Raw genomic sequence first — 12634 nt, 5'->3', positions numbered from 1 at the left:
AGTAATGAATGGGTGAATTTGAGGAACTGTGGGGGAGGGGATTATAATACCTTGATTCAACCTTACTAAAAATTTCTGTTGAAATCCTAACAGTGTCAATGGTGCTTAATGAAAGACTTCAAGTAAAGAAATTATTGACCCAATGTTTGAAAGCTCAGGGTTGGAAAGATTAGGGGGGAGATTAGTGATTTACCTATGAGGTATTGTAAAATTTAAGTTAAATTTATATTTATACTATAGCTTATTAAAATGGAGGTTCTGACTAAGTTTTTGTTTATTTGCTTAATAGTTAGTCTACTATCTCTGACTTGTAACCTTGAAACTGTGTGTTTGGAAACATATATCACAGTTGTTAGAAGGCTTGCCATAGAGAAGCATGTTTGTATCACCCAAAAATGACAACAATGTTTGCAATAGGAAGTTAGGTGTGTCCAGTCCTGTAAAAACTAATTCACTATAACTGTAAGGCTTCTTTGCATTTTACACTGCCTGAATATCTATTAAAATATATACACAAAGATACTCTTAAAGGTAAAAATGTATATTAAAGGTTTTGTCTTTGTGAAATTTACTTTTGGAAATAATATAAGGGATTCTAACAAATGGACTTTGAAATACTATGCAAGGGACTTCCCTGGTGGTCCAGTGGTTAGGACTCCATGCTTTCAATGCAGGGGACATGGATTCCATCCCTGGTGGGGGAACTAAGATCCCACATGCTGTGCGGCAAAAAAAAAAAAAAAAAAAAAAAAAACATGCTACACAATGTCTCGTTCCTCCACAGATCTATAACGTGTGTGTTGGGTGATGTTCCCAAGACCGCCCCCAGGTTCCATGATTCACTAGGAGGACTCAAAAGACTCAGTTTATAGTCCTAGTCATGTTATTATTTAATACAGAGAAAGAATACAAAGCAAAATCAGGAAGAACAAAAGGTAGGTATGGCAAATCCTGGGAAAACAAGGCACAGGTTTCCAGAGTCCTCTTCCAGTCAAGTTACAGAGGATGTGCTTATCAATTCCCCCAACAATGAGTTGTAACAACATAAGTGAAGTACTGTCTACCAGGAAAGCTCATTACCCAGCGTTTTTATTGGGGGCTGACCACATATGCACCCTCTGCCTAGTATGTACCAAAATTTCAGAGTCCCAGAAGGAAAGTATATATTCAGCATAAACCATATTATTTGCACCATCTAGGCACAGATAATGACTCTTATCAGTTAGGGTGATGGAGACTCTCCCGAAAACCAAACTCCCAGACATCAGCCAAGGGCCAACCTTTTAAGCAGGCTTTTCAAAGAATAGCAATCAGCCCTGCTATGTTGTCCTTTCTGTACAGAAGGCTAATATGGCTGGTGTACAATGAAGGAGAGGTAGAATGGAACAAGATGAGATTGAGGAAGTTATCAAAGGTCACATCATAGAGAAGTGTTCAGGCCATGGTAAGGCATTTGGAATTTTTCTGAACAAAATGGTAAATTAATGAAGAGTACATCTGTCAGGGTTCATCCAGGATAACAGAAATTAGGTTTTTCAAAAGGAAAAATGTTAATACAAAAAATTGATTGTATAAGCAATGGAAGAGCTGGAAAGCCAAGAGGGTGGTTAGGAAAATGTCCAGCACAGAGAGTTGCAAGCATGTGACCAACTGATAGAATTCATACTTGTGAAAGATCACTCTGGCAGCAGGGTAGATGGTACAACTGAAAGGCTCCAACATCCTTTTAGTGTAAGTTCCAGAAGAGAATGGAGGGAGAAGAGAGAAGGAGGATTTGAAGAAATAAATGAATTGCTGAGGGTTGTCCATAGTTAAAGAAATGGGAGTCCTTAGGTACAAAGTACATTCAAGTAATGAACAGGATAAATCAAAATAAATTCACACCTAGACACACTGCAGTAACACCACACAACATCAAAGACAAAGAGAAAGTCTATATGTTATCATTCATAAAGATAGATTATCTATAAAGCAATTACACTAGTCTTGGAAATTATATCTTAACAGTAGCATATAGGCCAAAAAATTTTAGGGTCCTCATCTCAAAGGTAGAAATCCAGAGAATTCCCTGGCAGTCCAGTGGTTAAGACTCGGTGCTTTCACTGCAGTGGCCAGGGTTCAATGCCTGGTTGGCAACTAAGATACTACAAGCTGCTTGGTGTGGCCAAAAAAAAAAAAAACGTAGAAATCCAATCTATAGTTTCCAAATCAGCAGATTATAAAAAGAATACTGAAAAGTTTATTAATCCAACAGAAAGTAGAAAAAGGAAAAACAAAGAAAAATAATGATAAATAAATCACACAAAATAAGACCAAACACATTAATAATATATCAGAAATCAATAAATGTAAAAAGATTAAATGTACCCACTAAAAGGCTGGATTTAATCTGTTTAGCAAAAGACACCATTACCGTTAAAGAGTAAAATGATAACCCAGAGGGGGAGATGATATCTGGAATACATATATCAAAAAAAGAACTTTTATCTAGAATGTATCAATATTTTTAAAACTACCACAAATCAATTTTAAAAGAACAGATGCAATAGGAAAAAATGCACAAAAACTTGAACAAGCACATCACAAAAAAGAATACTCAAGTGGCCAACAAACATATAAAAAATGTGCTCAACTTTATCAATCATCTGGGAATTCCAATTAGAATCACAATGAGATACCATTATACACCCCTCAGAAGGACTAAAATGAAAAAGACATAAAGTACCACAAGCTGGTGAAGATGTAGAATAACTGGAACTCTCATATCTCATTGGCAGAAGTGTAAATTAGTACAACAACTTTAAAAAACTACCTGGCAGTATCCACAAAAGCTAAGCATATGCCTACTCCATGACCCCAAATTTCTACTCTTCATATATACATGTCCACAAAAGGCAAGTAGTGAATGGACATAGCAACACTATTCATAGTATCACCAAACTGGAAACTACTCAAATGCCTATAAACAGTAGGACAGATAAATAAATTTAAAATACTCTACAGCAATGAGACAGAACAAACTACAACTAAATGCATCTGATAAATAGAATAGTGAGCAAAATAAGCCATGAACAAGAGTATATTCTGTTTGATTCAATCTATATAGATTAAAAAAAAAAAAGAGGTAAAACTAACCTTTCCTGTTAGAAGTCAGGGTAGAGGTTACCTTTAGTCAAGGGAGAGTGGTGGAGAGGGTACAAGTAAGGCTTCTGTCGTGCTGGTAATATTCTGTTTATTGATCTGGGTACTGGTTATGCAGGTGTGTTCAGTTTGTGAAAATTCATCAAGATGTGCACTTATGATTTGTGTACTTTATGTATCTTTCTTTTTTTTTTTTTTTTTTGCGGTACGGGGGCCTCTCACTGCTGTGGCCTCTCCCATTGCGGAGCACAGGCTCCAGACGCGCAGGCTCAGCGGCCATGGCTCACGGGCCCAGCCGCTCCGCGGCATGTGGGATCTTCCCGGACCGGGGCACGAACCCGTATCCCCTGCGTCGGCAGGAGGACTCTCAACTGCTGTGCCACCAGGGAAGCACTACTTTATGTATCTTTAATGTCAATAACAAGCTTTTTTAAAAAGCTGAGTTCATCATATTAGAGGAAAAAGAAAATCCTGCTAGAGTTGTTTAAAAGAAGCCATCTAAAACAGAATAACAGAAAAATTGAAAAGACAGAATTAAAGATAGGAGTGATACGGAAGCACTAACCAGAAAAAAAAAGCTAGCATAGCAATATTAATAAAAGACAAAAGTTAAATTTTTGTCAAAATAATGACCAAGAAAATCCTCAAAAAAAAAAAAAAAAATACCAGGGCTTCCCTGGTGGCGCAGTGGTTGAGAGTCCGCCTGCCGATGCAGGGGACACGGGTTCGTGCCCCGGTCCGGGAAGATCCCACATGCCGTGGAGCGGCTAGGCCCGTGAGCCATGGCCGCTGAGCCTGCACGTCCAGAGCCTGTGCTCTGCAACGGGAGAGGCCACAAGAGTGAGAGGCCCGCGTACTGCAAAAAAAGAAAAAAAAAAAAAATCATAAACTTAAATGCACCAAAAATACAACCATAAAGTCTATAAAGAAAAAACTGACATAGTTACAAGGAGAAATTTACAAACTGACCATCATAGGAAGAGATGATAACATATTTTTCTTAGAACTTAATTATTCAGATAAAATAATTAGGATACTGAAGATGAACAATAACATTGACATATTTTTTAATAAATCTATGATCAACAAACATGTTTCTGTTATAAAAATTACATGATAGGTAAATAGGGGAAATAAAGTCAATATAATATGGAAATAACGTTGGTAAACACTTAATTAGTCTTCTTCCTAGAACAGAGATGTTTTGCACCAGGTAGTAACAAATGAACACCAAGTAACAGAGCTGAATTCAGCAAGCCAATAGGCTACGGAACTCATTTCCCCATTCATTTCCTGTACTTTATCCCCACTCAGTGTGTTCTTTTACTCTGCTTTGGAAGTATTCCGTCTTGAAATTTTCTCTGATCTTTGTGCATCATTAGCTAAATGTTGGATTCCAAATATTAAGTATGCAAAGTGGTTTGAAAGTGCCACAGAACCATGCTGTGACATAATTTATTCTGGCTAGTGTAAGAGAAGACAAGTTTTAACAATGAAAGAAAAGCATGAAATTCTAAAGCATTTTTTAAAAATGGAAGAACATGGGACATCCCTTGAGCTACTGAATCAAGGGCATCAACACTGCTGTACAAATTAGAGACAGTGTAAAAATAAAAGAAAGTTATCCAGCTGGAACAATTGATTGCTAGTTCAAAAAAATCTAAATGAAGATGAGAAGTAAGAATAATAAAGGCAATGGAAAGACCAAAGATCAAACACAGAAGTCATCAGGGGAAAACTCCACAATTAAAGAAAAATCCTTGGCAACATATAAAGACCTTTTTATTAAAGCTAAAATATTTCAAGTCTGTTATCCTTTAACATTCACAATGGCTGGTTTAGTGGCTTCAAGACCTGGTATGTTTTCCACAATGCTAGGCTCTCTGGTGAAGCTGCAAGTGCAAATGAAGAAGCTGCAAAGACTTTTTACCCAGTGTTAAAACAAAAAATAGTCGTATTATAAAACCCCTATGAATAAAATAGTGTGGTATTCGCATATGAACAGACTAATGAAATAGAATATAAAATAGAAATAGATCAAATTGAATAAAAAATTTAGTAATTTAAATCAGTGAGGAAAAAGCATTGACTAATGAATGATATTGGGACAATAGTTGTTCACTTGGCAAAAATAAATTCAAATTCCTACTTTACACTGCACACAAAATTTAGGATTAATTAAAGTACTATATATTATGTATCTATATAGGAGAGAGAGAGAGAGAAAGGAGGGGAGGAAAGAGAGAGGGAGAGAGAGATTTAGTATATAATAATGTTTATTTTATTTATAAATGAAATGGTGAAAGCCTTCTTAAGCAAGATAAAAAAATTCAAAATCCATGAAAGACGTGTGATATATTGGACTACATTAAAAAAAAAAAAGTTTGGTATGGCATTTACATGAATTAAGTCTTAAAATATGCAACAGGCAGACTTCCAGTTTCCACTCCAGCCTGTGAAGAGTTTGGAAGTCATCACTCCCATTCTCACAATTAGAAAAAAAGTAAGTGGCTGGAGTCAGTACCAGGAAGGAAAACAGACGGTAACTGACAAGCTGCAGAGGCTGAGGGTAGACTAGCTTAACAGTTAAAAATTCTGCAGGGCCCAGTCTTAGAGGGACCCCACAATTTCATGAGTTTTATCTCCAGGAGTCCCAGCAGGTTCTTGTGGCAAATATGAGAAAATCCCCTCATGATTTCCAGCAGGGGAAGAAAAAACATAACCATTTTGAAATAAGCCAAGAGCATTCTGATCTCCCCATGAAGGGAAACTACTTTACCAGAGTCTAACCAAGATAAGGGAAGGGAAGGGAAATACCCAAATCCAGTGCCTCTAGCCTTCCTGTCTCACCACAAGGGAGAAGGAAGCTAAGGAGAATGTGTGAAGGTCACAGCCCAAGGGAACAACAGACTTACTAAGAGACTGAGACCTAATCATAGGATTATAGAACACAACTTCTTCCCCACACCTCACCACCACATCTACAGGACTCCTGTATAATAACAGAGGGTGACAGTGAAAAGAACTGCAAGGATTCTATTTAAGAAGGAGTTTTTAGAGACATCCAAAGACAATAGGGGAGACAAAAGCAAAGATATTAGAAGAAGTTGAAGGCTCAGACACCTACAGCTACAGTAAATAGTAAACACAGTGTGAATTTTGGCCAGATAAACACAAGTGCTCACACTAATGGCCTATGTATCTCAATTATTACCCAATACATCATGTCTGGGTTTCAACAAGAAATTATAAGTATGTATAAAAGCAAGGAAAAAACACAGTCTGAAGAAATAAAGCAAGTGACAGAACCAGGCTCAGATATGACAGAGATCTTGAAATTATCATACCAGGAATTTAAGAGGACATTACATAATAATAAAGGAGTTAATACTCCAAGAAGACATAACAATCCTTAATGTGTACATGCGTCACAACAGAGCGTTCAGAATGATGTTAGAATGACCAAAATCCGGAACACTGACAGCACCAAATGCTGACAAAGATGTGGAGCAACAGCAATTCTCATTCATTGCTGGTGGGAATGGAAAATGGTGCGGCTACTTTGGAAGATAGTTGGGCAATTTCTTGCAAAACTAAACATACTCTTACTATACGACCCAGCAATTGTAGTCCTTGGTATTTACCCAAAGGAGTTTAAAACTTATGTTCATACAAAAACCTGCACACGAATGTTTATGATAGCTTTATTTATAATTGCTAAAACCTGAAAGCAACCAAGATGTCCTTCAGTAGGTGAGTGGATAAATAAACTGTGGTATTTCCAGACACTGGAATATTATTCAGGGCTAAGTAGACACGAGCTATCAAACCATTAAAAGACATGGAGAAAACTTAAATGCATATTACTAAGTGGAAAAAAAACAATCTGAAAAGGTTACATACAGTATGATTCCAACTATATGACATTCTGGAAAAGGCAAAACTACGGAGACAGTAAAAAGATCAGTGGTTGCCAAGGGTTAGGGAGGAGAGTGGGATGAATAGGTGGACCACAGAGGATGTTTGGGGAGGTGAAACTATTCTGTATGATACTGTAATGGTGGATACATGTCATTTTACATCTCTTCAAACCTATGGAATGTATAACACCAAGTGACTCCTAATGTAAACTATGGGCTTTGGGTGATGATGTGTCAATGAAGGTTGATCAGTTGTAACAAATATACCACTGTGGTGGGGAATGTTGATAATGGGGAAACCTATACATAAGTCAGGGCAGGGAGCATATGGGAAATCTCTGCACCTTCTGCTCAGGTTTATGTGAGCCTAAAACTAGAAAATAAAGTCTATTTTTAAGAAACTTTACTGGGCAAAAGACAGGAAGAGACATTTTACTGAAGCAGTTATACACATGGTGAATAAGCACATGAAAAAATGTTCAACATCACTAGCCACAAGAGGAAAGAAAATTAAGACTCTAAGGAGATATCACTACCCACCTATTAGAAGAGAAAAAAAAGCGATCATATCAAATGGTAGTGAAGTTGCAGAGAAAAAAAAACTGTTAACAACCAAAATGTCCTGCATCTGGTAAATGGTTAAACAAATTGTGGTATAGCTATACTGTGGAATACTGCTCAGCAATGAAAAGCCAACTGTTGATACCTGCAACAACTTGAATGGATCTCAAGGGCATTATGCTGAGTGCTCTAAAAGGAAAGTCTTTTAAAATAAAATAAAATAAAATAGTAAAATACAACGAAATTAAATTTAAAATATATAAAACAAAATAAATATTGAAACTTAAAGTTCCTGGAGTAGGCATTAACAAGCCAGGTTTCTGGTCCTAGTTCTCCAGACATTCACTTTGGTCTGTAAAATGGAACGAGGCTTTACATCTCAGCTCAACCATTTCTCCCTGACAACCAAAGACAAAGAGTACATTCCTTTTGCTGGTTGCATCACCCCGTGGGAGAGGGGAAATGTGAAACAGAGGTAAGTGTGTTGGGGGCTATGATCTGTGAATACCAGCTGGCGAGGTCTGTTGCCTCCAGAGGGGTCCAGGAGCCAGACAAGCCTGGGAAGGCCCCTCTTTACAGAGACCTTAATCTCCTCTCATCTTGCAGCCACAGCTAGGAGATCAACCTCTGGTAGAGGGGACTCAGGCAGGGCAGGGACTTTGGTGGGCTCCCGACCTCGTGCAAGTTGAGAGGTGGCTCACCCTATCACAAACCCCACAAAATGTTCCACCAGGGGTGAAGCTACATCCTTCAGCTGAATTTATCCATCGAGAACATATCATTAAACATAACTACTGGAAAAGAAATGGTCCTTAACTATCTCTACCAGGCTTAACTGTTCCAAGAGACCTTGCTTTAGCATAGGAAAGAAACATCTGAGAACAGCAGAGGGTTGAAGAAGTGAGGGTTTTTCCTCACAAGACATTCCAAGTGGTTTCAGGGAGAGAACTACAGTCTCAAGCTCCTTGCCTGGGTTTCAGTCACCAGTTTCCCTTTCTAGGCTCTTGAGTTCAGAAGCTGCTTCCCACTGTGACATCTATAAAGTGCAATACAGTGAGCTGGGAAAAGGGATGAAGGTCAAGCTGAAAGTGACTATTTCTGTCGAGAGAGAGAGAGAGAGAGAGAGAGAGAGAGAAAGACAAATCTGTGGTTCCCAATACCAATAGACAAGCAGAAGTGAGATTAAGAAAAATCGTAAAAGAAACTGCAACTCATTATTAAAGCATACAGAACACTGTCTATCCCTACAGGTAATCAAGGAGACTCAAATGGAAACAGTCAGGAGGCCCATTTTTCATCCATCAAGTTGGCTTCAGTGTTGAGCAAACTCAGTGCTTGTGAGGTTGCAATGAAACCGTTTCTCCCAGAGACCTGACCTGAGACTGCTGATTTATGAAGCAATCTGGCAATACCTATCAGGAGCCAGGGGATGTCCATCTCTCCTGGCAAGTTATTCCTCTTCTGGGAATTTACACTAAGAATATAATTGACATGTAGGTACTCAAACAGATTGGCCATGGCGTTATGTGTAACAATGAATATATGAAATACCGAATGCCAGTGGGCCTCAGGGTCCTTCCTGCCCTGGCCCCTCTCCTCAAATCACTCTACATACTTTAAAGTTACCAACTGTCAACTCACCACTTCCAGTCGTGCCTCCAGTTCAGACTTCTCTCCTGAGCTCCTTTTTGGTGCTCCCAGCTGCCTACTAGACAATCCCACTCGGATGTTCAAGACTGACATCGTCTTCTCCCCAATGCCTCCTCCTCCAACTCCCTATCCAAACAAATGGCATGACCGCCTACCCAGCTACTCAAGCCAAACCTTCAAGCATCACTCTTCTCTCCTGTCCCTCAACTCCCCATCCTCTTAATCATTACCTCCAAAACCTCTCTCAGATGCATCCATTTCTCCCCAGCTTCACTGCACAGGCCTGGCCTAAGCTACCAGCATCTCCCGCCTAAATGACAACTATATTCTCCCAAATGGTTTCTGCTTACCACTGCCCCAATCCATTCTCCATTCTGTGGAGACCTCTTCCTAAAACACAAACCTGACCCTGCTACTCCTCCACATTAAAATCTTCAGCAGCTTTCTAGTCTCCATAGGATCATTTCAGGTTCCAAACTCCTGACCAAGGCTTACAGGACCTCTGGTCCACCCCACCCTACCCCACCCCTGCCCCAAACTAATCTCCAACCACTTCCCCTTGCCTCCATAGCCTTTCTAGAAAGGCTGCATCTAGAAAGGTGCATCTGAAGATGCACCACCCTCCTCTCACCTCCTGTCCTCTCCACAGGCTGTGTGGGGACACTCCCACTTGAAGCTCCTTCCTCCGCATAGGCTGAATGACTGAGTAAATCAATGAATGACTAAGTGGGATGAGCCTGTACTCTGACCAGCATCACACAGATACTGATACAGGAAATAAACGAAATGCTTAGATGGTACTTTTTTCTTCATGTCCAATACATTTCCTACATAGCCAAACACTTTTTTATACCTTTTTAATCTATGGAAGAGTAAGTTCTGATGGCTTAGCCTCAAAATCTTCCTCTTGACTGGCAGCAGCCCCCCATGGACTGATCCTTTTCCACCATTCTACAGATCTCCTTTCTGCCTTTTTTTACTACCTACTCTATTTCTAATGACATTAGGCTATTACAACCATTTAAACTCAAGGAAATATAATGAGCAGGACGTCTACAACCAAGGCAAGAAAAATAAGGGCAATTAGCAAGAGAGTTGCCAGTGACCAAGAATAAAATGAAGAGCAAGTCCGGGCAAGGGGAGTTAGCCAGTCTCAGGGAGGAGAGGTCTGGGAGAAGAGCAACTGCAAACACCAACCTCTGGGCCAAAAAACGCAGAAGGAAAATGAGGAAAGCAAAGCACAGTGACCGAGAGAGCAGGTTCTAAAGTCAGAGTGGGATCGACCCTCGTCTACCTTGGGCAAACCTATTTTTCTCTTTACTGATGTGTAACATCGGTTATTGTGTCTGACACATAGTAGCTTCTCAATAAATGCTAGCTATTTATATTATTAACAGTTGAGTATATGCTGAGGGCAGGGGATAAGGTAGGGACAAACCCGCAAAACTAGGACTTAGGAACAGAAGTGGCTTCATCAGTCGGGCGTTGGCCTAGGCTGTACTTGCTACTGAAAGTGCGGTCCCTCAGACTAGCCACACTGGCATCAGTGGGGAACTTGTTAGAAATAGACTCAGGCCCTCCCAAAGCCTCCTGAGTCAGGATCTGCATTTTAACAAGATCACTGAAGATCACTGGGTGGTTCACAGAACATTACAAGCTACAGAGCTCTGCTCTAGGTTCCATCAGCTTGCTTGGAAGAACCAGTGGCAGGCAGGCAATGGTTTCAGCCAACTAAATTGGATGTGGAATTGCAGTGTTAAGTAACCAAGGAAACCCCTAACTAGGGCTTCTCAATGTTCCAGGGACCTTGGGTAATTACTCTCTTAGATCAAAGGGAAGGAATTTGGTGGAGGACTTATCAGAGGATGAGCCGAGGCCATACACCAGGATGGGCTGCCCAGTGTCAGGTGGGCTTGTATGGCCTGAAGTCAAAAGCTGTGGGTGGAAGGGACCTGCAAAAGGGGATGAAGGGGGTGGGGCAGGGGCAATGACCAGGGCCAGAGACTAGGGGGATTGAGAGGGGGAGAAATGGTCAACAGGGCTGTTTTCATTCATGCTCCCATACATGCTGTGTGTCCTGTCCACACTTCTCTGGCCCACCAAGAGCACTTCCTTAGTTCAGCAGGTCCTTCTGAACCAGCCCTCTCCTTCCTCCATAACCTCAAGTCCAACGAGCAAGACTGATGAAGAGGCAGGATGGACAAGGGACAGCACCCAAGAGTCTCTCTGGGAAGGTTTACATTGCTTTCCAGATAGTTTTAGACTAAAAACACTTTGTAGAGAGTAGCATTGCATTCATTTTCTAGCAGGGCAAAGTAAACATTATTTTAAAAATAAAAGGATTAATGGACAATGACTTAGCCAAAATAAATTCCATTGAGTGCTGATGAGCCAGACCTAGGGGTTTAGATGCTGGGAATTCAAAGAATAGGATCCCACCAGGGGAGTGAGCACAATGTCTCCAGGCATCAGAAGAAGTCCAGTGACATCTCTTGAAGGTTGCAAACTTCCCTCCTCCTTGTCTGTTTTGTCTTTAAATCATAGTCATCTTTCCATACTGGTCTTTTCAAAGAGTCCAGCATTGACTTGCACACCTGAATCCATTCCTGTATTTCCTATCTTGATGAGTGATATATTTGTCCATAGAGAGAAACAGGTATTCTTCTTAACTCCTTTCTTTGTCTCCCCTTCTCCCATCCCCACTAATCATATTCCTATCCCCATGGATTCTGCTTCTTTAAAACTTTCTTGGATCCTGAGGTGTGCTAAAGAAGGTTCCTACTCACTGGTAAGAACCAATTATTAAATCTCCAGACATTTTGCAAGCTGGTTGTTAAACATAGCTATTACAAAAATTAATTTATAGAAACTTCTAATTAAATAAATTATATTGATAACATACTCAAATTCACTATTTCCTGATTATATTACAATATATATTATGTTGTCTATGCTCTTGAGCTTATTTAAATCAATCCCATGTATATGGTAGAAATTATATACTGATACAATGGTGTACTTGTGCATATCACTTCCAACTTTGTGTTCAGAGATATCACATTGGGAGCTTAGAAGTGGCCATAGTGGGAGTATTTCCACCAAAGAAATTGGCAAAAGCTACAAATCAGGGCTTGGTTTGTTGTTTTGTTGATTGTCTAGACTGTGGACAAAAAAAAAACTCCAGTAAACAGTGAATGTTGCCTGCCACTGCCGCCACCCTGATGGTGGGCCCCGCAGAGGGGAATTCAGGACAGAGAAAAACAGGATACTGGCCCAAGATAGTTAAGATGCATATCAAAGGAATAATTTCTATGAGCCCAGACTCTTGCATCTTCCCATACACAGAAAGGCACTAAAATAAT

At 39.9% G+C, this 12634-nt stretch overlaps 1 protein-coding gene across 1 annotated transcript in view; it reads right to left on the bottom strand.

The window, feature by feature from the left end:
- Positions 1–9365, bottom strand: part of LOC132488033 (FERM and PDZ domain-containing protein 2-like) — an 82635-nt gene extending 73270 nt beyond the window's left edge. Inside the window, exon 1 of the mRNA XM_060096043.1 lies at positions 9264–9365. Coding sequence (XP_059952026.1) covers positions 9264–9365 — 102 coding nt within the window. The remainder of the gene's footprint in view (positions 1–9263) is intronic.
- Positions 9366–12634: the final 3269 nt, after the last annotated feature.

Source organism: Mesoplodon densirostris, chromosome 1, assembly GCF_025265405.1.
Source record: "Mesoplodon densirostris isolate mMesDen1 chromosome 1, mMesDen1 primary haplotype, whole genome shotgun sequence".
In the NCBI taxonomy this organism is placed as follows: domain Eukaryota; kingdom Metazoa; phylum Chordata; class Mammalia; order Artiodactyla; family Ziphiidae; genus Mesoplodon; species Mesoplodon densirostris.
Note: the sequence above shows the minus strand (reverse complement) of the source record. Positions and strands in the feature narration are given on the sequence as shown.